A 27,158-nucleotide genomic window follows, 5' to 3' on the forward strand; every position below is an offset into this window, starting at 1 on the left:
GAACACAAACAATACTTTTGTGACATTCAATATGCTATTTTGAGCTCTTCTGTTTTGGTAATATAACTTATTCCACCTTCTTTTATGTCTGTCTTTGCTTTTCTTTGCCTCCTCTCTCTGTCTGTGTGTCTCTCTCCACCTTTGTTCCTCTGTCCCTTTGTCTGCCTGTCTCTCAGACACTATCAGGGACATGTTCCTGTGTTCAGACAGGCCAGTTCTACAAGCCATCTTCCTCAATAGCAACTGTTTCGAGCATCTGACACGGCTGCTGCAGAACAGCAAGGTAACAGCGCAGCTCATTCTGTAACCTGAAGACGTGATTTTGCGTGCTTTGCTCTGGTGTTTGATCATTCGGAGGTGCTTGTAGCCCAGAACTGGGTCATTGAAGCTGAACATTCCTAACTTATTTGTTGCACTTGATCATATCTTGTATCTGATACTGCACGATCCTAAATTGTAATCTCATATTAGTGTGACATCCCCTAAAATGCCATTTTTGCCCCACTGTTGTCTTTATTTATGCAAAGCTTTAAGATGTTTTTAAGCTCTAAAATATATTGCTTTTATGCTTTTGTTGAAAAAGTACCCAGAAATGTACTCGGCAATGTGATAAGTGAAAAGTACTCAATGTGCAGAGTGGCTCCTGCCAGTCTGTTAAATTATTTTGTATACGATACTAGTCAGGTGTTTTTGCTGATGCGTGTAAGCAGCGTTCTGTTGTTGTAGATAGTCCAGGTGGAGCTCATTTTAACTACTTCATATACTGTGGCATGGTTTAATCTGTGACATGCATCAGATTTAATATATAAATCATATGTTTTGTTTTTGAAATCCTGAACTGCAAAGTAGTATTGTTACAGTAATACTTAAAATCATAATAAAAGTATTTCTCTCTGAAAATGTAGCAGGGTAGAGCCATAAAGAAGCTTTTAATGGGTATACTCAGGTAATTGACCAATACCTCAGAGCTGTATTTGAGTACAGTGTTTGAGTAAATGTACTTTTCCATGAATATGTTTCAAATTCAGAGTTGTGTCTTGGATTAGTTATTTGTATCTGTAGTTCTGGGGCTCTATTCACAAAGGATCTTACCACTATCAGTCATTGTAAATGACATTAAAAGGTCCTCTTTAGAGCTTTTAACAAAACTGCTCAGAGCCGCTTTGGTAAGGAACAAGGAGAAGATAAGATGAGGAATAGGGCTGACTATGTTGCTGTTGATGAAATTGTGTTTTTTTTAATGAACTTGCTCAGTGTGTCTGCAGTGATTGATTGAGAAGTGACTGGTCTTTGTCAGTGATTTAGTATTTATTGATACACAGGAGCACGATAAAGTAATAAAAAGTAATAAAGTAATGAGAGAGAGAGAGAGAGAGAGAGAGAGAGAGAGAGAGAGAGAGAGAGAGAGAGAGAGAGAGAGAGAGAGAGAGAGAGAGAGAGAGAGAGAGAGAGAGAGAGAGAGAGAGAGAGAGAGAGAGAGAGAGAGAGAGAGAGAGAGAGAGAGAGAGAGAGAGAGAGAGAGAGAGAGAGAGAGAGAGAGACGCAAAAAACGTTGCTTGAATTGTTGGTGAGCTGATTGGGTCTTGATTGACTCTCCACCATCAGAGTAAGTTTTTAAAAGTAATTTATTGTTGCCTTATTCCTAAATGTTGGCCCAATGAGGCGCATTACCAGCAGCAGCAGCTGAGTGAGAAGTAACTTCTCTCGGCCATAGGAGCTACTTTTAGAGCTCGAATGCTTTCTTAATTGCCAGAAACATGTGTCCCAAAGTTCGGACTGACACGCCCTTATATTTAGGAGTTTCTTTGACTACTTTTAGCCTTTGGGTGTTTTGTGAATATGGCCCCAGGACTTTAACATATAATTTGGATCCATTATTGTCCAGATTTGGTCTAAGTTTGGTGTTTCTTTCAGCGTGAGAAAGAGCATTTTGCCCACCTCGCATGTCTGCCTCCCCACAGCAAGGCTGGATCACCAACACGCCTCCACACAGTGACCCCTGCTGAGGGTCATGGCTTTTAACCTCTCACCCTCCCCTCTACTTACGACATCTTTCCTCCCCCTGCACCATCCCCTGACTCCCCCTTGTCTCCATTCTCTCTCTTTATCAACCTTCCCACATGCTATGTTGACATGTTGCCTGTTGTGTGTGTCAGCTGGTTAATGCTAGGTGCACGGCGGCAGACAAGGACCAGAAAGATATAACCAACAACAGGTTACTGACAGGAGAGAGGGACACTCAGGTACCGCCGAGAAAGCCCCCACCCCAACTCACCCGACCCAAACCCCCCTACACCATCCACCTACCTGCCCTTTGCCCTCACCTGCTGCCAAGTCCCACCACCTTCACCTCACCAGAGCCACTCCACAGCAAGACACTGCCACTGCTTTGTCCCAGATAATTATTTGTAATCGGATCACGTCTTAACAGAAAACTCACTGAGTTGTTGGACTTTCAGAGTGCTGGCAGGCAGCAACAGATTTGTATACCATCATGTTTCTGGTGGTGTAAGTTTTCGCATTAGTACTTTACTTCCTGTTACACCAATTATGATAGCCTGTTTTATTTGTGATTGAACAAGCATTATAGCTAGGCATGCCCTGATATCAGTTTCATCATTTTAAATGTGTCCAAGTGACCCAGTATCACTCCCTTTCAAGAGTTAGATGATACTTTTTTCATGTCTGTTTGTTAAATATGAAGCTACAGCCAGTTATCTTAGCGCAAACGCTGGAAACAGGAGGAAACAACGAGCCTGCCTCTGCCCAGCAGTATCGCAAAAGCAGGATGCCAGCATAATTTTGTTGGCTGGGACTTCAGGACAAGAAGTCACTGCACCCAGCCAAGAAATAATCTGGCATATAACCTGTTGTGAAACCACAAATTGTTGTTTTTGCACAGATTAAACAAACAAGATCTTCTGTTGGCAAGGCTAGCTGTTCCCCCCTGCTTCCAGTCTCTATGCAAAGCCAAGCTAACAGGCTGCTAGCTGTAGCTTCCTATTTAATGAGCATATATGAGAGTGGAATCAAGCTTCTCATCCAACTTTTGCAAGATAATGAATATGCAGTGAGTCAAAATCGTTTCCTGTAGCAATATCAGAATTATCATGATGTTATAAACCCCACCTGTCCGGTGCTTCAAGCAGGTTATACTCTAACAAGTCAGCTAGTGGTTACTAAAGCACATAATCAATCACACAGAGGTTCCTCAAGCATGTACCTGAATTTAGAAAAACAGAAAAAAGGTGGTCTTTACCACACTTAAAAGGCATCAGTTTTATTAATTATTGCTCTCTGGCCACTTTTTGTTATGCTGAGTTCTAAAACACGGCGCTGTAACTTGCAGCACCTGCCTGATAATGTCCCAGGCCGGTCTTTTGAATGGTGTAGTGTCAACTATCAGTCAGAGCTCTCTCACTGAATCATCTCGTGTGCACAGAAAGGTCACTTGTTCCCTGAAGAGTATACCCGCTTTCACTCCCCTCTGTATACTTTTCTACTCACAAAGCCACCTTTATGGAGGGGTTATGCCATGCCATGCATAACCCCTCCATTGATCTGGATAATAAGAATACAGGTGCTTGGACCTATGTGAACACACACACATACACACACACACACACACACACACCTTTGTTGTTATGCAGCTGTAACCCGCTGCAGTGGCAGACGCTGCAGCCTGCTTGGCTGGTTTTTGCGCATCAAGCTTTTGTTGCTTCTGAGGTCACCTGTAGAACTCAGGCTTAGTCGGTGAAAGCAGCTTCTTAGTTCGTTTACAGCAGCGGGATTTAGAAAGCATGCAGATGTTATGAAAAAGCAAAAACCAAAACTGAACTTCCCAAACCAGAATTGACCCGAATTGCTGAACGGCTCGCCTTGCTGTGGAGTGGCCACTTTGGCTCTTTCCCAGCTATGTCATTGCATTTATTTTATTGCCATTTTCAGTTTCCTCACTCCTCCCCTCCCCTCCACATTGTCCTGGTTTTCCTGCGGTATATTAAGGGTTTCACTGGAATGCTATCACATTGGCCTGGTGTGTGTTCTCACAGAGTTCAGTGGTCTGAGGTGATCTGGACTCAGTGACAATGACGAGTGTTTAACTTTCGCCACAGTCCCTCTCCAGCTGGTCCGAGACTCTCTGTTGGATCAACCAGTCTACGGCTGGATGTTTACTCTAGCGGAATGACGGGTTCAGTGACCCGGAAACATGTTGGACCTGAGCAGGACAGAGCTGGATGGAGATGTGTTTGTGTTTATTTTTCACGGTTTGGCTTGTGTTTTGTGGGTTGCATGCTTTTTGTGAATGTGAGGAAAAAGAGTGAGATACCTCTGTGTGGATGTGGGTGTTGTGGTTTTGTTTTTTTTAACAATGCCCGAAGAGCTTCCTGCTCCAGTCAGATCACCATGCCATTAAAAGGATTGTTTTTTACCTGGAGCAGAAAGACATCTGCCGTCCAAGCTTTGACGCCAGTCCCAACTGCAGTGACAAACAGGGTTCTAACCATCATTGATGATTTTACTCACGTTTTCACACACACACTAATTGAATCAAACTCCAGAGCATCTATTTTATTCTCCCTGTTATTCCTCCAAGTGTGATGCATGTTGTATTCAGTGCTTTAAATGCCTTCATCATTATCATTTCAGCATTGCAAACCTTATATATGAATGTGGTTTTAAACTGTATGCATGCCTGTCCCCTTAGAAAAGTGCTATAACATTCATGTGGAATAAAGGGAGATTTGGAGATTTGACCTGTGTCCAATCATCTGTGCGTGCGTTGCCTCCTGTTTAAACGGCCAGTGGCAGTTGACTGATGTCTGATTTTCCTTCAGGTGTTTCAAGGGCGACTCGACTCCCTCGCTGTAGCAACCATCAAAGCCCTGACAACAGTGATGCACAAATCACCAGCTGCGAAGGTAACGAGAACACAGATAAATGCGTTTAGTCACATGCAGTACCGACAGTCCTTATTTACTTCTGCTGAATTCTAAAGCGCGATGGAGGTAACAATTCTAGATTTATTTGTAGAGCACTTTTCTTAACTTCTTTACAAAGTGCTTCAACAAAGGAGCGACAGTAAAGTTACACAGTAAAAAGTAAATGCAGACAAATTAGATAACTGAAAAAACAATTGAATAATTCAGTCAGCTTAAAGCTATTTTAAAAATATGTGGGATCTTTTTGCTGATCGTGGTACAGATTGTGAATGGTAATTCATTCCACACTTCAGTGCACAGTCTTTACACAGTCATCATTAAAGGCCCCTTGAGTTGTGCATTTTATCCACTATTTCTGCAGGATGGATCTGAACGTATATGTATCTTCTGCACTATAAATGTATTTAAATGTGTTTTATCTGCCACCCCCTGCAGGAGGTGTTCAAGGAGAGGATTGGTTACAACCACCTGTATGAAGTGCTCACCTCACTCGGCCAGCCATCACGGCATCTTCTCAAAGAGCTAATGAACATGGTGAGAGAAAGATTGTGTTTGTTGTTCTTCTCGTGAGCCTCCTGCAGGCATGTTTCTCTTTTTAATATTTGATTTGAGTGCGTATTCGGTGTCTTTATCTTCGTCGGTGTTTGTGTGTTTCTCCGTGTGTCTGTAGGCGGTGGAGGGTGAGCACACCTCAGTGGGGCTCCTGGGCATCAGTAACGTGGAGCCCTTGCTGCTGCTGGTCCAGTGGCTCCCAGAGCTGGACTCATCGGAGCAGCAGCTTTTTACGGCAGACTGGCTCCGCCGCCTCAGCTGCCTGAACCGCCAGACCCGCGCCACCTGTGTCAATGCTGCTATGGTCATGCGAGCGCTGGCCGCCCTTGAGCGCCACGAGCGGCTACACCGAGCTTGCGCTGAGAGCTTGCTGGGGCTTGTGGGCTCACTGGGTTCCCAGTCCCTGAGCGCCAGGGAACTCCTGGGACTCCTGCGCCTCCTCAGGCCTCCAGAGTCTACGCAAGCACATCCCTATGTCAGTCCTGCCCTGAGAGCCCTCCTAGCCATGGTACGGAAGCAGGGCCTGGAAAGTGCCATGCAGTACTTTGACTTGTCACCCAGCATGGCTGGCATTGTCGTCCCAACAGTGCAGCGTTGGCCAGGCTCTGCCTTCAGCTTTTTCGCCTGGTTCTCACTCGATCAGGACCAGCTTGGCCCACCGAGCAAGGACAAGAGGAAGCAGCTCTACAGGTGAGAGGAAAAGAGATAAAGATAGATGAATAATCATAGCAGAAGGTTTTAACGCTTTCTCAAACTGTTTTACTATCTTTTATCCCATACAGCTTTTTCACCCCAGGAGGGACGGGGTTTGAGGCCTTCATCAGCTCAGCGGGTGTGCTGGTGGTGGCTGTATGCACCAAGAAGGAGTATGTCACCGTCATGCTGCCTGACTACTGCTTCTGTGACTCTCTGTGGGTGAGTCAAGCTGAATGACATCTATTCTTGACATTGAATTAACTGAAAGGTCAGTGAAGTCACTGAAATATGGAAGTGTAGACAGATTGAGAACACCGAACACAGTTAGGCTGAAGATTCTGAACGTCTTAAAGTCTGGCAGCACTTATGACACCCTGCACTGAGAAGATTACCACCTTTTAGCCAAATGTCTTGGAGACTGATTAAAGAGAGCAACATTCAGGATTAAAAGTACTAAATTCTGTCTGGATTTCTGCTTACAGCACAGCATTGGTGTGGTGCATGTACCAGGAAAGAGGCCATTCGGGCAGAGCCTTGTGTACATTTATGTGGACGGACAGCAGAAACTATCTGCCCCCCTCAAGTACCCCACCATGACAGAGGTGAGACCTGCACTCACGTGGTTAATAAAGGAAATTCACCAGCTTCTTGGCAACTTGGTCAACCAACGAGTGTTTTCATCCAGCTAATCTGCTGTGACAAGTGACAGAGCGAAACGCACATGTGATGTCCATTAAAACTCTGTCAGATTTTACTTAAACATCATTATTTCTACTCTTATTTTGCAATATAACATGAGTGGGAGTGCTTTAATGCTCACTGTGCAACAGCTGTGAGCCTTCATCAGGCCTTGCAGTTGGAAGTTTTCTGCATAAACATGAACTTAATTATGAAAGTAAACCCACATATTTATCTGTTTTTGTTCACTCCCCTTTCTTATTCTGTTGTCCTCCCACTTCAGCCATTTACCTCCTGCTGCATCGGCTCAGCCGGCCACAGGACCACCACTCCCCCGCCCTCCCAGATCCCAGACCCTCCCTTCTCCTCCACCACCACACCCACCACTCGCTCCTCGCTGGGCGGCATCCTGTCACCGCAGACCTGGGGTGGGCTGCTGGGGGGGAAGTCTGAGTCTGTGACAAAGCTCATCTCTGCAGGGACCCAGGACAGCGAGTGGGGAAGCCCTACCTCCTTGCAGGGCCAGCTTGGGAGCGTCATGGTCTTCCATGAACCCCTGCAGCCCAACCACATAAAAGTGATCTGTAGTGCTGGTAAGCAGGTGGAGGCGGTGTAAGAGGAGGAGAGTACAAATCATTGTTCAAGATAAAATAAGCTTAAGAATGTTTTTGCTCTCTCTTTGTCTGTCTGGAAACTCTTCATCTGTCTTCTGTGCAGGTCCAAACTGCATCTCTCCATTCAAAGCCCAGGAATCGGAACTTGGCGACCTTTCAGCCAAATTGCTGCTGTACTACTCACCCAAGGTGACTGGACCACTGTGGTTACAATGATTCCCTCTTAAAGCTTTCATATTAGCCACATTCAGTGTGGAGTGCAGGGGAGACATATCAGTTAAGACGGCGATGCAAGTTTATTTGTAGGAATGAGGAAATTTGCTTTAATGAGTGGAGATTAAAAAATGAGTCTAGACTATGGTGTTTTCACCACAGTCTGTCGGTTTAGACTCAATAAACTGTTGTGTTCATTTGAAGGAAATCTGCTTACTATTAACTAAACCTGGTCCTTTTGTCAACAGGCATGTAGGAACCCCATCTGTCTCGACCTGTCCCCAAACATGCTGCATGGACGCCTGACCGGGAATAAAGTCGTCAACTGGGACATCAAGGTGGGAGGAACATCCAGCTAGTGCTGTTGTGTGTTTTGTGTGTGTTCCATCTTGAATTGCAGGGATGCATATACATCTGAATATGTGTGTGGCAGGATATGATCAACTGTGTGGGCGGCCTGCCGGTGCTCATCCCTGTCCTGGAGCAGTTGGCCTTGGTGACCCCTGATCAACAGTCCAGTGATTTGGCAGCTGGGTCAGATTTCATCACCCCTGATGTGACCACGCCTGCAGATGGAGATTGGGTCATTCTCCCATCCAACAGGGCTTCAGGTATGTTCCACCACCACTGCCAACAATATATTTCCTTCTTTCCTCGTTTCTCTTTGCTGTCAGTTTGAAACTGGGGCATGCACTGGAACAAATGTATTTATTGATTTTTCTTTTTTTGTTTTCTGTGTGTGTTCCAGAGGCACGCCTGGAGAAGAATCTTGTGGCCACCTTCCTGCTGGTGCTGAAGCATTTCCTGCAGAGACACCCAATCAACCAGGAGAATCTGCTCCACTCACATGGTGTTGCTACACTGGGAGCCCTGCTGCAGAAGGTCTCTGTTTAATCTTATTTAAAAGACACTGTGCACAGGATGAGGTTCTGGGTGCTGCTTGAATTCTCTGAAAGACCGTTTATGCAGTTCATGGCTTGGTGACTCAGAAACACAAATCCTATGCCTCTCTGCAATTTGTGACCTTATTACAATGCAAGTTACCTAATTATAAGGTGCCTCCTGATAATACTAAATCTGCATGAGTCACACGAATTAATTCTGGCACAGCTTTAATTTTTGACGGGCTGAAGCTTCTTCCTCTTTCGGATGTGTGGTTTCTGTCTAGAAGGCAAGACGGTGATCCAGTGGGATGTTTTAAAAGCATTAACTGGTCATTTTCTACCAGTGGAGTGCATTTCACACAATGCATAAATTACACAAGACCTCATAAGCCTCTTTTGTTTTTCTCCACACTGGATTAGTTGGGTTCTGCAGCAGCCGAATTAAGAATCTCCGCTGACTTGTATTTTTGAAGCCGACAAAAGACCACTTATAGCTGTCATGACATTGCTCGTGCTGTGTGAGGCTCACACAGCATGAGCTGTGTTGTGTTGCATGTTGTGAGGTGTGATTATGAATGCTGCTGGAGCCTCCCCAGTTGAATGAGGTCTCTCTCTGTGTTTGTTCTGTGTCTGTGTTTGTCTTTTCCTTTGTGTCTGTCTGTTTCCCTTGATTGCTCTTTTTTTCCCCTAAGCCCTGTTCCTTCTTATATCTTTTATCTGGTGGAAGTGCCTCAGTACTTATTTGCTTATCAGGGGCGGGGGGCGATAGAAATACCTCTGAATCAGCATTTACATCACAGGAAAAATAAAAGCCTCTGCAGAGACCCAGATCAAAGTAAATATCTTACATGCTCAATTAGCCGAGCCGAAGTAACCACGCCCTGTCAATGTAAAAGTCCAAATACAACATTAATAGGTTTCAACATTCCAACTTGTTCCTGATCTATTTTGTGGAGGCGAGATATAGATGTCAGGCATTACTTTACACTTGTTTGCCAGCAAGCTTTACCATGGTTTATGGGATTATACTTTTTAAGTTTTTGTTTACATTCACATGCATTTTTCTGTGATCCACCCTTGTCTTTGTTTGGTCATTTTGCATGTGTGTGCAGTAGATGTGCATGTAACTGAACTAACAGTGATGAAATACAATCTGTTGTTCGTGTGTGCGTTTAGCTGCCACCAGGACATGTTGACGTCAGCGTGCTGGTCGCTGTGCAGCTTCTGATAGAGCAGGTGACATACGAGAAGAACCAGGCTCTGCTGCAGCAGCTGCACACACATCTACTGTTCAACTTCAACATCTGGAACAAAGGAGACTTCCCTCTACGCATAGGTTAGATCTGCATGCGTGTGTTGTATGTGTGTGCGTGTGTGTACAAAGGTGAGTTCAGGTAAAACTTAAAGAGGGGAGATTAGGTCATTGTGTTAGTAAATAGGACACAGTTAAGTAAAGTGCAGTAGTCATCAAGAGGAGAGCAAATGAGGGGGGTGTACAGTCTAAGAAGCAACCAATAATAAGAACAAAGGAATATGTTAATTAAAATAGGAGACCCTGCTTGTTTTTTGGGACTAGCTATTCATGCTAAGCTCCTTCACATTTCCCCTGCAATTGTATGTATCTATTTATACATCTTCATGTGATTTTCTTCCAATGTAGGTCATATCCAGTACATGTCCACTGTCATCAAAGATAACAGGAAGCAGTTCAGAAGAAAATATGGAGTTCAGTTCCTTTTGGACACCGTCCGTCTGTATTACGGGTGAGCTCCCATTTCCTGAAGCACATACCCGACTGATAGATTTAGTCTCTTTTTCCCCAAAACATCTTTGTCACCTGCTCTGCACTTCAGGAAGAACAGTAATAAAGACAGCGACCTGAGCGAGGATGACATTCGTACCATCCGGGCGTCACTCTGCGGCCTCATCAAGTACTACATCAGCAAGGGCATGTCACAGGAGGAGATGCACAGCATTCTGGGATACGTCGCTGCCATTGGAGACGAGGACCAGGTGAGGGGGTTGGATCTCTAAGTTTTTTTAGTATGAAATGCATCACAGCAGCAGAGAGAAAATGAAATCTAAAAATAAATCCTAAAGGTGGTACTGTCATCCCTTTCCCATGCTTGTTTATCCTGTTGTACTAGATCATATAGTAGCCTCATGAGATCATTCCCAGCAAGCACCAGAATGTTCCTTGTTAATTATTATTATTAGTGTGCACTTGCCAGATGACCCACATATTGTGAAACAGGTTTACGCCAACCACTCCTGTCATTTGAGGACTTCATTGTAAAATAAGATGACCTTTCACTACAGGATTTTCTGTTTCCCTTTGACACTTGCTGCAGTATTGCCATTACAGGAAGCTATCAGCTCGTTTCCCACCTGGCAGCTGTTTTACCACCCTCCTTCTCTGCATTATTTTTAAACATTTTCCTCTCTGTAAGCAATATCCATGAGTGGCTGTTGGCTGAAACAAAACACCTAATTTCTTGAGTGTTTTCCTCTAAGCTAGATGAAGTTTTCACAGGACTCAGAAGCTGTCACCTGTTTTGTGAAATCTATTTCCTCCTCTTGTCACACCTCCTCCTCACTGCTCTCCCTTTTTTTTCATCCCTCCTTGTTTTTCATTTCGTCTGTCACTTTGCATATCCTCTTACACTGCAGCACTAAATGTGGAAGCTTGCATTACACTCTATAAACATATGGCCAATATAATCACATGACCCTCCTCCACACTGCTCTGCATCTGCCATCTCTCTGATACTATTCATCAAAACCATACTGAGTGTTCAAATGTCACACTTCATGAGTTAATGATAAAATCAAAACATAATCTTTAGGCAAAACAGGCACTTAATTTTACATTGTGAAACAACAGATTTAATATCAGATTTGCTTCGCCTAGCTCCCATTTCTTCTTTATTTTGAATTAGCCTCAAATTGTGCCTTCAGATGTACGCATGACAAGCTGTTTTGCTGTCTTTTAGTGCTTTGATTTCCTTCTCAAAACAATCTGTCAGTACAAGCGACCTCAATTGTGCAAAAATAACTGAATGTAGTCGTGGTTGTGTGTGTTGTGGTTGTGTGTTTTGCAGTTGTGTGGACTGCTGGAGCTACTGCTCAGCCTTCTTCAGAGCAGTCCGGCGAGGGACCAGCTCTTCCTGCTCCTCTTTGAGCCCGGGGCGGCAGACTCGTGCTACGCTCTTCTGCTCAATAACAAACACTCAGACCGACTCCGAGAGCTCGTCTTCAAGGTTGGTTACAGCCAGTAACACCCGGGACACTCTGACTGACCAAATGCCTTTCTGTGCCACTGTCATTTCTAAGCCGCTGTGCTTAATACTTGCCATAACTGTACTGCTTATGAGTTCATCACTTCGACTTAGTAAAATGGTGCAAATGGTCATGATCAGTTGAGGAATTCCTGGAATGTCATTGATGTCTTGGAGAACAGTCAGGGGCTTTCGATCCACCATGATTCACTAATAACTAATAGCTCTAGCTAACCAACAACAGAAGGGTTGATATTTCTTTTCTGTCTTCCCTCCTGCACAGTTGTTTGAGCGCATGTTGCGCTGTGACCGTGTCTATGAGAAAAACAAGCAGCGTTTGCGGCTGAGGGAAGCAGGCTACGCCGGCCTGTCGCTGCTTTTCTCCGAACTTCACATCACTCCCACCCTGATCCGATGTCTCCTCAACCAGGTCCTCCACACAGGTCTGCTTTATTTTTCACTCATTAAACTGTGTTTTACGCTGCTCAGTAGCTGCTGTCATTAAGCCAGATGTCACTGGTTATTTCCCAGTTAGCTCTCCTGCACAGTTGCACAAATGTAAAATTGTATGTGTGTATCGAAAATCCACAGATCAAGTGGTGAACTACAAGGACCTGATGTCTCTGGTCCAGCTCACCCACCGGGCCGGACCCAGCGTACGCCTCATCGTCTGCAAGAGGGTGAGGAAACGCCTGGACTTAAAACTGTCGACACTGTTAGTTGAATATAGTTAAATATATTTAATAACAGCAGACAAAGGAGATGACCAAAGGTTCCAGCCATTGATTACAATCGTCAAAAGCTTTCTACATTACTTTCTATTTACGTTCTTCTGTGTATTTCCTTCCGTCCCCATATCACACACATACTTCGGTCACTTACGCAGTACACAGACAAATTGCCCCAAGTTAACTGGTCTGTACTCTGAAATGTGTCCCTGAAAGATAGCGAAGTCAGAAACATCATGCCATGAATATTTAGATTTAGTTTTCCAGACAACTGCAGGCCACAGTGAGAAAGTTTGTTAACTTTCTGGGTAGTTGGAGGTGTGCAGCCTGCAGCTGGCTATGAGCCACAGGAGGAAATGTTCAGTAGGAATTAGCAGTAACTTAATCCAGCTCTGATACAGTGAGAGATTTTCACTTTAATGGATTGATTTGTTGTGTGGCAGGTTCTTTTGCTCTGTCCTTGTGTTTGTATCTGATTCTGTTCACTAGAACCAGTTTACTTCATCTCTTAAATTTCATTTCTTCATCATTCAAAAGACTAATAGTGCCTTTCTAATGTTTAAGTGTGTACCAGTACTAATAATACTGCATTTGAAGTTGGGAAGCAGTAATGATCAAAGTATGTGACTTAAAAAGCAACACAAAGCAACAGTTGGAGGAAAAGAAGTGAATTTATTTTTTCATCATTAGCATTTGAAGTTAAGCTTTGAAGATTGTTTTTCTTTTTCATCCTTTACTGTTTGGTGCAATGTAACTTAGTTTTCCTGCAGGTGTAATTAAAGTTTAATCTTTTTCCTCCACTGTCTTCAGGTGTACCAGCTGCTACAATCCCAACAGGATGCTGCCGTCCAGATCTCAAGGCAGCAGTGTTGGCAGGACACTCTGATGCGGCTATACCTGCGGGGTGAAGGGTCTTTGCCACTGCGGGGCGCAGACACCGTCAGCACCTGCAGCCTGGACCTGAGCCGTACCAGCGGCAGCAGCACCAACCGCCTGGAGCTGCCGCTGGAGAGGAGGGCGAGGGCGGGCAGCGCTAGCCGCCTGGACCGGCTGGAGGATGATCGGCTCAGCATAGGGGACACCCGCTCTGTGGACAGCCTTGAGAACGGCGACGTCATCTCGCTGCTGGACACGCCATCTTCCTCTGCCTCAACCGAGCCGCAGCTGCACATCAAGCCCTGGGTGGTGGGCAAGTCGGGCGGCTTGACGCTGGATCTGTCCCATCTGCAGGCATTTGAGGGCGGAGAGAGCGGCAGCCAAACGCCCGGCAGCATGCCCAGCACACCGTCGCCACTGGAGACCTCTAAGCCTTTTCCAGGGAGCTCCGGGGACCGAGATGCAACTTCCTCCCTGACTGAAGACAGCTTTCTCTTCAGTGACAATATCTCACTGGGAGAGTCCTTCAACAATGCTGAGGTGAGATCAGTGATTTAGTGATACTTCTCCTCTCGCTGAGACGGCTCAAGAGTTAGGTAGAAAGTTATGTCATTACATTGTTATTGTGCGTTTTTTATGATCACATACAATAAGCTGTAGAATAATTTCTCATGAAGCCCCTAGAAGTAAGCAGGTGAGAAGAAACTCTGGTGTCTTTCTTTCATATGATCATCTGTATTCCAAGGTTGCCTTAGTGCTAATGAACAGCCTGAGCTTCCGGCTCAGTGGATGAAATGTCACCGCCACCTCAGGGAGCCCAATGCCAACTTTCATCCAGTGGGCTTCTTTTTGCCGTTTCACAGAGTCACCGGGGAGCAGAGGTGGAAGAGGGACAACCTGTCTCCTCCCACAGCAGGAGGCAGTCAGTTATAGAATTAAAGTGTCAGCAAGAGTATCTGTACACACATTGAATAATATTAAGATTGTTCTAGTTGCTAGTGACATTATGTTATGTATCTCCTTATGAATGTCCTTTTTTCTATGCTGTATCCTGTTATCTGTAGCTGCAGTTATAGAAGCAGAGGAATCAATGAAATTTCCTCTTATCGAATCTCTTCTAATGGTAACTCATCTCTCTGTCTCTTTGGTGTTGTGTCACCCCCTAGCGGGCGGAGGAGGAACTGTGTAGCATGCTACTGGAGATTGTGCTGTGCGTGATGTGGCGTGGCGTAGAGGGTTCAGATGATTCGGCGTGGCTGGAGCGTGGCCAGGTCTTCTCAGCTCTCACCAAGCTGGGAACCGCCAACGAGCTGCTGCTTCCTGTCGACCAAATCAAACTCAGGTCAGTCCTCCATTCGACTGCCGATGGTAGGAATCGTTGCAGGAGCTGAAAACAATGAATGAATGCTCTCCCTTTCTCGTTTCAGTCTTATGGAACGTATGCTGGAGTGGGCGGTGAGTGATAACCGCGAGGCATCTGCTGCCACGTTGCCGCAGCACACGGAGAACGCAGTGCGGTTGCTTCACATGGTACAAGACTTCCTGCAGGCGGAGGGCCTGGTCAATCCAGCTCTGTGGACAGAGAAGGTGCTGGAAGAGACTGTGACACTGATGGACAGCCTCATGGTGTGGTACTCTGCTGGCACCCAGTGGTTCCAGCTCTCTCAAGTTGGACTGAGACTGCTGCTGGGCTTTATGGCTCAGGAGGACCCAGAAGTGAGCAATGGTTTTCCCATTATCCATCATTTCTACCTTGTGCATATTATTCCATTGTAAGTTTTGTGCATTTGCGGAAAAAACAAACCAATGCAAGCACAATAATAAATTACCTCTGCCCAGGTGTGTGCCATGGCCACGGCCAAGCTCAATGGCATTCTGCAGACCAAGGAGGTCTCCAGCCAGGACGAGGCCTGCTACCTGCTAGGTAAGGTCGAGGGCATCCTGCGGCGCTCCATCCAGGAGCAAACAGAGGAGACGTACTCCTTCCTGGTTCCACTGCTGCGAACACTGCTTTCCAAAGTCCACCGCCTCCTCTACATGGAGCTGCACCTTCCCCAGCTCCCTGACACTAATGGCAGCCCATCCTTCTTTGAGGACTTCCAGCTGTACTGCAACTCACCCGAGTGGCGCGTCTACCTCGATAAATATGTATGAGGTTTAAATTTACAGTCAGTTCTTGTTTTAGATTATATTAAATACACGTTTTTTTGGAAAATGTAACTGAAATGTTCTTCCTTTTGCTCCCGTTTGCCTTCAGATTATCCCGTACATGAAGCAGTATGAAATCGAAACATTCAGCCAGGGCCATGAGACCATGGCTCTCTACTGGAAGGAGTGCTACGAGGCCTTCATGGTCAGCCTGCATAAGAGAGAGAGGGAGAGGGGTGAGAGCAAGATCCGCTTCCAGGTCAGTTGAATCAATAATAAATGAATCATAATTGAAGCTTCTTTTCCTCTATTTCTGTCCCACCGTGGACCCTATCTAATGTTGCTTTGGTCCCAAGCTTATCTCTCATGAGCTCCTCTTCTTTCACTTTCCCCTCAGGAGCAATTTGTGGAGCCCTTCTCACGCCGAGGCCGCCAGGAGAACCTCCGCTACAACAGCATGTTGAAGCAGCAGCACAGCCAGAACAGTGCCATCCTCAGGCAGTGGAAGGCAGCACGGCGGGGTCTGGTGTGTGAGAGAGGGCCCTGGTCTGACAGGTACTGACATCAACATGTCTCAATCTCTGCATTTCTTGTCTTTTTCCTCTGTATACTATCTACTACAGTAATACAAACCTGAATTGGGAGTAGAACTTCATGTAAACCTCAGTTTATATTTATGAAAATAAGATGGAAACAATTGCAGGAGCAGTGGTAGGAAAAACACAACTCAGTGCGTTGGTAAAATCAATATAATGCATACAGATGTACAGGGAGTGTATTAAGTGTGTTTTGTAACCATTTCTAACAGGCAGCAGGATGAGATGCACTGGAGGGTGTCCAGCGCTGAGAACTTCTCCCGCATGAGGCTGAAGCTGGTCCGTAATTACAACTTTGACCCACACAGAGAGGCGAGCGCTCTGAGAGACAACCTGGGTAAGACAGCACTGCCTCTCTGGGCTTTAAATTGGGGTTTTTCCTGTGAAATTTTGTTCCAGACTAACAGCCTGGTACACGTCTCTTAAATGTATGCTTCAATATTTGGGCTAAATTTACACCTGCAATAGCCTGAACGCTGCACGTCCGTGTCTTTAAAGTACCCATTCCAGTAGATGTATTCATTGAATGGATGTGATGATGAGGGATAAGTGTGTGTACTGTATGTCATGAGCACACTCATCCAGCTTGCCCTTGATAAACAGATTAAAAAGGACTGACCTTGAAAATCCTCTTTAAGCCGAATTTATGTCCTACTCTTCCATCAACTCTACGAGAAGGATGATCCACTCTGCTTGGTATCTTTTCCTTATTAAGTCGTGTGTAAGGGTGTTGCAGAGCCGGGACTTCACCAGACTTTGATGCTTTATCAGAATCAGAGACCTTGTGGCAAATATTGAGCACATATGATTTGTGGGTACTCTCTCATGGGGAAGACCGGGTGTCAAGGCGCAGCCAGGTGCAGTTTACTGACCTGAAACCTTTTGCATTCTGGATTGATACCTCCACAGTCATGCCATAAATATGATTATTTTGAACTTTAAATGTCCTTTTTGACTGATACATCTTGCCACGTGCACACATTCTCTCTACACAAACCTTTTAGGTTTTTTTCCATGAAACATTTCAATTCGATCGAGATTACGGCTTTTAAAACAACATCCCGACTTTGCCACTGAGTTCTTCAAGCACAGATTAGATTGCTCACGCTCCCACAGATCTGGCACCTTGCATTGTGTCCACCCTCTAATATGTTTGGATTTGGAATATTTCGAAAGAAAGCCAGCTGGAGTTTTGCAGCTGATTAAATAACCGCCCAGCATGCGTCAGATTAAAAATAGCACAGTAACACAAACCAGAGGCGTCTAAGCTCTTCTCTCCCACCTTGTTGATGCATAAGGGTAAAAGCCAGCTTGTGAGTCAGCAAGTTTAAAACTGTAAATCTTCTGTTTATGAAACGAAAGTGTAGTGTTATGTTCCTGGCAGGTATGTGTTTGTAGTTTGTCAGCCCTTGACAAGCGTGCTAAGAAGTTAATTTCCAGTGACGCCATGTGATATAAACCACCGCATCACTTCTCAGGTTTTAATCATTTCCCATCTCCCTCAATTTGCTCAGGTGTCCATCAGCAGCGCGTAAACCCAGAGTCTCTGCTGCTGGAGGCTGTGAAGCAGGTCAAAGTCAGCGACCTGGAAGATGACATCCTGGAGCTCCCAGAGGACGACCCTGCTGCTGCCAACAACCAGTCAGTCGCCGAACACAACAACCACAAAACAGCAGCGTTCAAGTCATAGATGCTAGAAATTACAGCCTGCCTCTTTGTCCGTGTCCTGCAGAGTTGAAGCAGAAGAGGCCAGCCAGAAGGAGAAGCTGGTGCTGTGGGAGGACTGTGAGCTGGTGACGGTGGTGGACGTGGTGCCCGGGCGCCTGGAGCTCACCACCCAACACATCTACTTCTACGACAGCAGCCAAGAGAAAGAGGAGGGTGAGGAGGCGGATGAGAAAACATGGGGAAAGAAAGCATCACTAACCTTTTGCTTACACTAACTGTGTACTTGCTTCCTGAAGGGGTGGGACACGACTTCAAATGGCCCCTGTCTCAGATCCGAGAGGTCCACCTACGACGTTACAACCTGCGTCGCTCCGCTCTGGAGATCTTCCTCATCGACCAGACCAATTACTTCCTCAACTTCAAGAAAGAGGTCACAAATTTAACTTCTCCCAAAAATCGGATAATATTACTAATTGTGGAAAAATAGGCAAACTACTGTTAAAATAGATGTTGAATTTCTATGATCAGAGAATAATTTTTGATCCCCTCTTTCAGTAGTTTCAAATAAAACTTTGTTTTCTTATTAACAGGTGAGGAATAAGGTCTATAGCCGCATGTTGCTGCTGAGATCCCTCAGCCTTTATGGAACCCGCTCTCCACAGGAGCTCCTCAAGGCCTCTGGACTCACGCAGGTCAGGATACAAGAAGAGGGCTCTCATTTACAAGAACACACATAATATAGTTAACAGTCCGGTGAGATGTTAAGGTTTTCCCAAAGGGAGAAAACTAATCAGTTACAGTCACACTCCAAACAACATGCTGTACAAACGTACACACAGTCAGTAGATCGGCTTTGACCCTTGCTCTTTCATTTTTTTCTCCTGCTTTTGCACAGAAATGGGTCAACCGGGAGATCTCCAACTTCGACTACTTAATGCAACTGAACACGATCGCAGGCAGAACGTACAACAACCTGGCTCAGTATCCAGTGGTACGTTCCTCACTGAACACATCGCTGTACAACTGTAGTGACTGGGTGAATGTTGATATTTGTGCTAACCTGCTGTGTGTGTGTGTCACCAGTTTCCCTGGATTCTAGCTGACTACACTTCAGAGGAGCTGGACCTGTCTGATCCTCGAGTGTTCAGGGATCTGTCAAAACCGGTAGCAGTTCTGAACGAGCGCAATGCAAAGGCTGTCAGAGAGAAGTAAGTTCCATTTGTCCAAAATTCAGTTTTTCTCATCGTTCAATTATCATTTTCAAAAACTGTCAATAAAAAAAACTGGATAGAAGGTTGTCAGCAGCTAGAGGGAGGCACGTCGCTGAAAAGCACAAGTTGACCTCTTAAACGTGTCCATCAGGTATGAAAGCTTCGAGGACCCGACCGGCACCATTGACAGGTTCCATTATGGCACCCACTACTCAAACGCTGCCGGAGTCATGCACTACCTGATCAGAGTGGAGCCCTTCACCTCCCTGCACATCCAGCTGCAGAGCGGACGGTAAGGAGGCCACTCAGCCAGACACTCGCCAACAAGCCCGCCCTGCATTACAGCCCCTCAGACACACATGTCTATGCCAGTTAGGCGTGTGTGTGCCAGCACAGAGCCGCTGTCTGTCTCGGTTATTGTCAAAGCTCATCTGCACCGTCCTGCCTCGCCTCAGGTTTGACTGCGCCGACCGCCAGTTCCACTCCATCCCCGCGACGTGGCAGACCCTCATGGACAACCCCAATGACGTCAAGGAGCTCATCCCAGAGTTCTTCTACTTCCCAGAATTCCTTGAGAACCAAAATGGTGAGTATCCTTTTCACCTTTTCAATGTTTTTTCACAATATTGCACAACATAATGCCTTGGCTTGCTTCTTCTTCTTCTTCTCTGGATTTAATAATTTTGCAAGTGTCTATTTGAAGATGGTGTCTATTTGAAGATGGTGATAAACATGTTATACCTTTATATACTTTATTTCTTCTTTTTCCCCTGTACCTTGCTTCTCTCTTCCTGTTTCCTTCCCGTCGCCCAGGCTTTGATTTGGGTCGCCTGCAGATCTCCAAGGAAAGGGTGAACGATGTTGTTCTGCCCAAATGGGCCAAGTCTCCTGAGGACTTCATTTACAAGCACCGCAAAGCCCTGGTGAGATGCAGTTTTAGCTCTGCTGCTGTGTTATAACTTTGAAATTAATAACTTTAATGATTAAAATGAGTGTCCCAAATGTAATACAGCATCTGGTCTGTCTCTCAAACTATATTTCGAATATTATAATGTCTACACTTTGTTCTTCATGTAGCCAAACGAATAAACATGTTGCGGTTGGAGTCCTCCTTTAGTGGAATATACCGCACTTTGATGTATTCTGTTTGCACATGCAGATGTTTTGTGATGGCTGGTTTCTGACCGCGCACGTGTTTTTCTGACAGGAGTCTGAGTACGTGTCAGCTCACCTTCATGAGTGGATCGATCTGATCTTTGGTTACAAGCAGAGGGGCCCTGCAGCAGTGGAGGCCCTCAATGTCTTCTACTACTGCACATATGAGGGTAAAGCATCCAGGACGGCAACCATGCTCCAGTGTCACATCATGGTTTTATTCTTCCCTCAGTCCATAATGTTTTTCTCATCTTTATCTCATCATTCTCATTTTTATCATCAAATATATTGATTGAGTGGTTGACTGAGTGACTGGTTTGGTGATGCAGGGGCAGTGGATCTGGATGCCATCACTGATGAAAAGGAGCGCAAGGCCCTGGAAGGCATGATCAGCAACTTTGGACAGACGCCGTGCCAGTTACTCAAGGTGCAGAGACAGATCAGACTTTGAAACAAATTGACCAAAAGACGGAATCCTATCGTGGCTCAAGGTAATGAAGTTCTGTGTCTGCGCAGGAGCCCCATCCAGTGCGTCTGTCTCAGGAGGAAGTGGAGAAGAGGAAGGCTCAGCTAGACTCATGTCCTCTCAACATGTTCGAACACCTCAGCAACCTCAAGTCCTTCTTTGTGGAGGTTTGATCTCTTCATTGCTCGTTGACATTTTGTCTGACTTGTCAAAAGCTCGGAAACTAAAACACAACGCCAGTCAGGAGCGGTTGGGCCAAAACTATTATGATGCGCTTGACTTGAAAATCTCCCTCTCCGTCAGCTTCTCTCTGTCATTTTGCAGGGCATCAGTGACAATGTGCCGCTGGTTAAAGCCGTGGTGCCAAAGAATCAATCCCATTCCTTCATCACCCAGGGGAGCCCTGACACCATGGTGAGCCTTGGTGCTCGTGCTAATAATCATGATAAAAGAAATAGCAAAAGAGAGTTGTTTTAGTCTTTTGTGTGCTTCTAAATTGTAAATAAAAGTAGTGATTGAATAGATGAAGGGTGGATAACAGATGGTCTTTGCGCTCTCTACAGGTGACGGTCAGTCAGAACTGCCTTGTTGGCACCCATGGGTGGCTGCCTTACAACAAGAACATCTCCAACTACTTCACCTTCATTAAGGACCCCACAGTGTCCAACACCAAGTGAGAAGCCCCGCAGCACATGTGCAAAAGCAGTACATGTCATACTGTGTCCTGAAAAGTCTTCCTAAACCCTCCATCCCCTCTGTATCCTCTGCTCCCCATCTTCACCCAGGACCCTGCGTTTCCTGTCAGGACCCTTCGCCCCCGGCGTGGAGGTCACAGCAGCGCTGTTTGTGGTCTCCCATGATGGCAAGTTGCTCTTCAGCGGTGGTCACTGGGACAACAGCCTCCGGGTCACCTCCCTGGTTAAGGGCAAGACTGTGGGACAGCACATCCGACACATGGGTAAACACACCCTATGCGTGCCTCACAGGGGAGGGGAAAGTCTTGACTTGACAGTTTCTACATTGGAAATCAGTATAAGGCTGACAGCACTGGGAAGCAGCATGCTGTGTGTCTGCTCAAATGTTCAATCAAAATACACAGTTTCAGTTAAGTTTGTGACTCGTATATGTCCTATAGTAATCCGTGCTTTTGTTCCCCTCACCTGCAGACATTGTGACCTGCTTGTCAACAGACCACTGCGGCATCCACCTAATCTCCGGCTCCAGAGACACAACCTGCATGGTGTGGCAGGTTCTGCAGCAGGTGAGGACAGCCAGAACTCGCTTATACACCATGACAGAAACTGATCCGCAAATAAAGTAAGATAGATGAAGTAGGTTTGACTTCAGAAAACAGAATCCCTGTATGTTCATCACTCAGGAATTGGAGAGCCTTGAGTAATTACATTCTTTTGTGCTGATGCCCTCAAAGTGATGGGCCAGTATTCATCTCTGAGTTTTACTTTTAGGTAGATTGGGGTATTGCGACGGTATATATGGTATAATATACATGGCTTTCTTCAACCTCAGTCTGTTTGTTTGCTCCGTTGTTCAGGGTGGAGCTCCTGTGGGTCTCTGTCCCAAACCAGTTCAGGTGTTGTACGGACACACGGACGAGGTGGTCAGTGTCAGTATCAGCACAGAGCTGGACATGGCTGTGTCTGGATCACGGGTAAGAGCACACCACTGATTGTTTATGTGCTGCTGCAAGTTCCCGTACGTTGGTCCTTAAAATACTAGTTTTCACTCTGAGAATGAAAGAACGATGGTGCCACCTCGAAGATCAAGTCATGTGTGTACTGAAAAACGTTTCAATGCTACGCTGAGTTTATAATTGAATGAATGATGAGAAATGTTTGTGCGTTATTTAATATGGACTGTCGCTCTGTGTGCCTCAGGATGGGACAGTGATCATCCACACGGTGCGTCGGGGTCAGTACATGCGTTGCTTGCGGCCGCCGTGCGACAGCTCCCTGCCGCTCTCTATCCTCCACCTGGCCGTGTCCTGGGAGGGTCACCTGCTGGTTCACACCTGCCTCGAGGGCAAAGCAACACTCAAGGTGCAGGCACTGACTTTTTTTATTCCACAGACGCTGAGGAGGATCTGGGAAAATGATTTTGAAATGTTGATGTCCAAAAATGATATTCACTGGTGCATGTGTGTTTTTTTTCTCTCTCTCTGTTCCCAGGATAAAAATGCTCTACATCTCTACTCTGTAAATGGGAAGCACCTCTGCAGTGAGCCTCTGAAGGAGCAGGTGACTGACATGTGTGTTTCAGGCGAGTACGTGGTCATCGGCAGCGAGCAGGGATACCTGTCCATCCGTGACCTCTACAGGTGAACTCCCACAGAGCTTACAGCTTCTGATTGAATGGAAACGTGTTCTTAGTGTTAAAATTTGGACCCTTGTCCCATCTGAGTCTAATGTGGACATAATAGAGATACTTGTTTCTCCTGTGCAGTCTGTCTCTGTGTACGGAGCCCATGGCCATGCGGGTGCCGGTGCGTTGTGTCTCGGTCACCAAGGAGCAGAGCCACGTCCTGGTGGGCCTGGAGGACGGCAAGCTGATCATCGTGGGCGTGGGCAAGCCGGCGGAGGTAAAGAACTCGCTGAGGAACTACATCGCTCAGAGCCTGGAGGGATCGCCGCTCATGGCCTCCCCCCTGCTGGCCCCGCTTCGAGCTCGCTCGCCAACCCGCCTGCTGCACCAGCGCGACCAGCTGGTGTTCAGCCCCACTTCCAGCTCCCACAAACCCTAGCAGCTCGTAGTCCCTTCCTGCCCTTTCTTTGCTGTAGATCTGACACACAAACACACACACATACACACTAAAACAAACAAACCTGTGTTGCAGTGCTTGGCCTCAATGCCCCTTTTTAACACACAGTCACCTCTCCTTCTCAGGGATGGTTGTCGCCCGCATTCACTCATTTGGCTTCATTCCTCCTTAACCAAACCACCACACACACACACACACACACACACACACACACACACACACACACACACACACACACACACACACACACACACACACACACACACACACACACACACACACACACACACACACACTTACATCTGAGCCAGACAGATTTAACACATTCCTTCAGCACACAGCTGGGCAGACACAGTGGCCACTACAACTACAACTGTGACATGAAAACAACTTGTTGTGCTTACCTCATTCAGTTTTGTTTTGTTGTTTTTTTCAAAAATATTTAGCATCTGTGCAATATTGGACTTGGTTTGACCTGGGATAAACTCCATCCCCTGCTGTTTACCTGAAGTGTCATTATGTTACATGTTTGAGTGTACTCTACAACTATAACAAATATGCTGTGAAACAAACTTAACACTAATTAACGCTTCTGCAAACTCAAGCCATATTAACAGTGTAGCTAGAATCTAATAATGCAAACTAATAATCTAGCGCCAAGGTAGACGTAAATGTTTTGATAATGTTGATAGTGTGGTAGTGTAGATGTTGAAGCAGGCAGTCCCCCTCTGAAAAGTTTGACCATCACACCTTTTTTTTTTAATCATCTTTTCTGTTCAGGCTGACTCACCAAAGTGAATCAGGCTTTGATTTATTCTTTAATGCCTCACGAGCCTCACAAGTCAATCAAGCTCCAATGAACTAATCAGTCACTCATGAATCACATCCCTCCTCCTTTTTTTCCTCCCCGTTTCCCCGTTTGACTACACTTTTCTTTCCCCAATCCCCCCCGTCCCACTTCCTCCTCCTCCTCTTCCTCTTCCTCCACTCTTCTCAGATGCGTTCGGGCCAGATCACACGGAAGCTGTGGGGCTCCAGCAAGAGAATGACCCAGATCTCCTCGGGGGAGACGGTGTACAACACCTAGCGTGACCACAACTGGCCCGTCCTGGCCCCCCGAGCCCTGAACCCTCCCCCTCCACGCACATTCCTGTCCCCCAGTTCGCCTCCATATCTGTCAGTCACCAAACATGTTGTTTCAGTCTCTCTCCAGCACCTTTCCGCAGTTTAACAGGTGGCTGGCAGCAGTTTTGGGGATGCTTAGAGCATTGAGCATCACAAAGTCTGCATGTGTTTGTCATGTTTTTTTCTGTGTGTGTGTGTGTGTGTGTGTTCCTGCTTTGGATTGAACGCACGGCGCCGGCGCTGTGGTTCAAATCCAGAAGTAGCGCCAGCCTCAGCACCGCCACACCACTCCCAAACACCACGGCGTCTCTGTGAATCCCTCGGCCAGCCTTCATTTTTTTACACGGTGCTACACGGTTACGCTAACGCACACACAGGCACTGTGTATTCTCCAGCCCGCTCAGCTTCAGTTTGACAGGACCGGTCAGCGAACTGCTCGTGTGTGTGTGTGTGTGTGTGTGTGTGTGTGTGGCTGTATGCGTGCGTGTTTTGCCATGCTGTATCTCAAAATATAGTTTCAAGTGGCCTTTTTGTCGCCTCTCAGTTTGCGTTGGGTGCAGACAGGCGGGCCTGTGCTCTGAAGGCCGAGACGTTTCATGGTCGCCTCAAAGCTGCCGCACAGCAGCCTTATGCAGTAAGACGGCGCCATCACTCACAAGACCAAACTCTCTGCCTTTCCTATGTGTTTTTATACCTATGTGTGTGTTTGTCTGTGTGTGTGTGTCTGTGTGTTTGTGTGTGTGTGTGTGTTCTTGCTTGTTTGTTTTGTTTTGTCTTTTCTTGCAGATTTATGCATGTGCCCAGTAACTTGGCATCTGTTCGTAGGCATGCTGTTTTTGGTCCGTTTTGAGATTAGGCAGCAGACACAGAGATGAAGATGTTTTTTTTTTCGCTTCGATATAGCGACTTGTTTTGTTCTAGAAACATCTTACACACCACAGACGATGGCATCTGTGGCGTCTGTCATTCATGTTGGCATATCTTTTAAGGCGTAGTTTTGTAAAAACAAATAAATTCTCACTACAGGCAAAACACTACACTATGACGTGCGAGAGGCTTCCATTAATGATTTGTCACAGCAGTGGAGCGAGAATCGACTTTAAAGTCACACAGCGCTCTCTGTGCTCCATCGAATGTTTTTACGTTACTTGAATCCATGTTTATTTATAAGTAAGAGTAGCAGTTTTTTTGCTTTTAAATCACTCTTTGTCTCTCGAATACAGACACCAGTTTGGCATATTTTAAACTCCTCCGACTGTTCCGACGCCTAAATAAGAAGGAGAATGAAGAAATCCTCAAGGGCTTTATGTGATGTCAGTGTTAACAGCAATACAGCTCCTTCGTCGGGTGGCTGTCGATGCTTTCTTCCTGCTGTTCTGTTCCATATCGGTTGCTCAGCCAGCCCTCTATCTCTAGTCTTCCTCTAGCTTAACTGAGACAGTAAATTTACCCTAACACCCCTCCCAGCCGCCCTCCGCTCTCATCATCGCCTCCGCTATCACCCTTCGTCGTTTCACATCTCATCCCCCTTCCTGCTCATTGTGAAGCGACTGACTTCAGAGGAGTTCTCCTTTTACAGGGCACCGAGAGGGTTTTCGCACGCCTTGTTTAGGTCGCTCGGAAGACGCGTTGTTTGCGTGTGTGAACGTGATTTCTGTAATATTCGAATCACAAAAAAAAGCCACAGTATGAAGCTCCTGTGGATGAGACTGTGTGATTGCTATTTTTGCACCATACCTGTATGTGTGTGATCGAGTGTGCGCGTGAGGACATGCCAATGACGCATGTGTATTTTTTTATAGCCAAATTCTTGATTTCATCGTACGTGTTGATGTGGTGTGTCTGATTCTGTGAACCACGGCAGCCCTCGTGGCTCAATCGTGGGTTCGGCGTTGGACACGGGGTCGCTGCAGTGGTCACAGGAAGTTGGAGTGCAAAGACCAATCTGTGTCCTTTGAGAGATTTCTGTGAAAGGTGCATAATATTTTGTTGTTGGTTATCCACTTCTGTCATTCAGATGAAAGACCACTGTTTGAGTTGTTCCATGAGTGCAACATACGGAGTGCCTTTATCCCAGTGCGGTGTTAACGTAGAGCTAGGTTTCTCTCATTACCGAAGATTATCGTCCCCGACCTTATCATAAATCCAACGAAAGCAGCATTCCAGAAGTTAAACCTCCACAGGTTTGGCTGGAACCAAGGATATAATGTAGGACTTCAAAGCAAAATCAAAAAGTACTATTTTGTGTCTTAGCAGCATTCTCTGTGACTGTCACCAAATGGATGTGTGTATATCTGTGATTATTTATGAATACAGTATATAATGTACAGCATGATTTTTATTTCAGCGTATTTGAATTGTACTTTTGCACTTTCCAGGTACTAAATTGTAACAAATTGTTTTAACTCGGCTCCCTAATCTGTACAAACTGCTTTGTATACACAAGTGGAAAATGATCATTAAAGTCTTGTCTAAATTTAAAGGGGACCCGTGGATTGTGTTTTATCAGTCTGAGGGCTTCACTGGAAACACTTGAACAAGAATGGAGAGT

The 27,158-nt window shown here is 45.9% G+C and overlaps 1 protein-coding gene across 4 annotated transcripts in view; it reads left to right on the forward strand.

Moving 5' to 3' along the window:
- The window catches only part of nbeal1 (neurobeachin-like 1), a 40,360-nt gene extending 13,271 nt beyond the window's left edge, over positions 1–27,089 (forward strand). Inside the window, exons 10-55 of one of the 4 annotated variants that reach the window (XM_070994069.1) lie at positions 177–283; positions 2,157–2,243; positions 4,839–4,922; positions 5,379–5,477; positions 5,614–6,185; positions 6,278–6,410; positions 6,674–6,793; positions 7,153–7,462; positions 7,587–7,672; positions 7,945–8,034; positions 8,130–8,307; positions 8,445–8,578; positions 9,757–9,916; positions 10,241–10,343; positions 10,434–10,593; positions 11,682–11,840; positions 12,142–12,301; positions 12,450–12,538; positions 13,397–14,002; positions 14,629–14,804; positions 14,890–15,178; positions 15,302–15,610; positions 15,720–15,869; positions 16,008–16,165; positions 16,419–16,543; positions 17,721–17,847; positions 17,939–18,087; positions 18,171–18,304; positions 18,465–18,566; positions 18,770–18,865; positions 18,958–19,082; positions 19,237–19,377; positions 19,541–19,671; positions 19,899–20,008; positions 20,293–20,410; positions 20,570–20,667; positions 20,757–20,873; positions 21,031–21,120; positions 21,270–21,379; positions 21,492–21,664; positions 21,873–21,967; positions 22,259–22,375; positions 22,602–22,763; positions 22,893–23,041; positions 23,167–23,302; positions 24,480–27,089. In XM_070994069.1, the coding sequence (XP_070850170.1) occupies positions 177–283; positions 2,157–2,243; positions 4,839–4,922; positions 5,379–5,477; positions 5,614–6,185; positions 6,278–6,410; positions 6,674–6,793; positions 7,153–7,462; positions 7,587–7,672; positions 7,945–8,034; positions 8,130–8,307; positions 8,445–8,578; positions 9,757–9,916; positions 10,241–10,343; positions 10,434–10,593; positions 11,682–11,840; positions 12,142–12,301; positions 12,450–12,538; positions 13,397–14,002; positions 14,629–14,804; positions 14,890–15,178; positions 15,302–15,610; positions 15,720–15,869; positions 16,008–16,165; positions 16,419–16,543; positions 17,721–17,847; positions 17,939–18,087; positions 18,171–18,304; positions 18,465–18,566; positions 18,770–18,865; positions 18,958–19,082; positions 19,237–19,377; positions 19,541–19,671; positions 19,899–20,008; positions 20,293–20,410; positions 20,570–20,667; positions 20,757–20,873; positions 21,031–21,120; positions 21,270–21,379; positions 21,492–21,664; positions 21,873–21,967; positions 22,259–22,375; positions 22,602–22,763; positions 22,893–23,041; positions 23,167–23,302; positions 24,480–24,569 (7,214 nt within the window). In that variant the 3' untranslated portion in view covers positions 24,570–27,089. Of the gene's footprint in view, positions 1–176; positions 284–2,156; positions 2,244–4,838; positions 4,923–5,378; positions 5,478–5,613; positions 6,186–6,277; positions 6,411–6,673; positions 6,794–7,152; positions 7,463–7,586; positions 7,673–7,944; positions 8,035–8,129; positions 8,308–8,444; positions 8,579–9,756; positions 9,917–10,240; positions 10,344–10,433; positions 10,594–11,681; positions 11,841–12,141; positions 12,302–12,449; positions 12,539–13,396; positions 14,003–14,628; positions 14,805–14,889; positions 15,179–15,301; positions 15,611–15,719; positions 15,870–16,007; positions 16,166–16,418; positions 16,544–17,720; positions 17,848–17,938; positions 18,088–18,170; positions 18,305–18,464; positions 18,567–18,769; positions 18,866–18,957; positions 19,083–19,236; positions 19,378–19,540; positions 19,672–19,898; positions 20,009–20,292; positions 20,411–20,569; positions 20,668–20,756; positions 20,874–21,030; positions 21,121–21,269; positions 21,380–21,491; positions 21,665–21,872; positions 21,968–22,258; positions 22,376–22,601; positions 22,764–22,892; positions 23,042–23,166; positions 23,727–24,479 lie in introns of those variants that run through there. The other 3 variants (XM_070994071.1, XM_070994068.1, XM_070994070.1) reach the window with 3 other exon arrangements.
- Positions 27,090–27,158: the final 69 nt, after the last annotated feature.

The sequence above is a fragment of the Chaetodon trifascialis genome, chromosome 24 (assembly GCF_039877785.1).
Source record: "Chaetodon trifascialis isolate fChaTrf1 chromosome 24, fChaTrf1.hap1, whole genome shotgun sequence".
NCBI lineage: Eukaryota > Metazoa > Chordata > Actinopteri > Chaetodontiformes > Chaetodontidae > Chaetodon > Chaetodon trifascialis.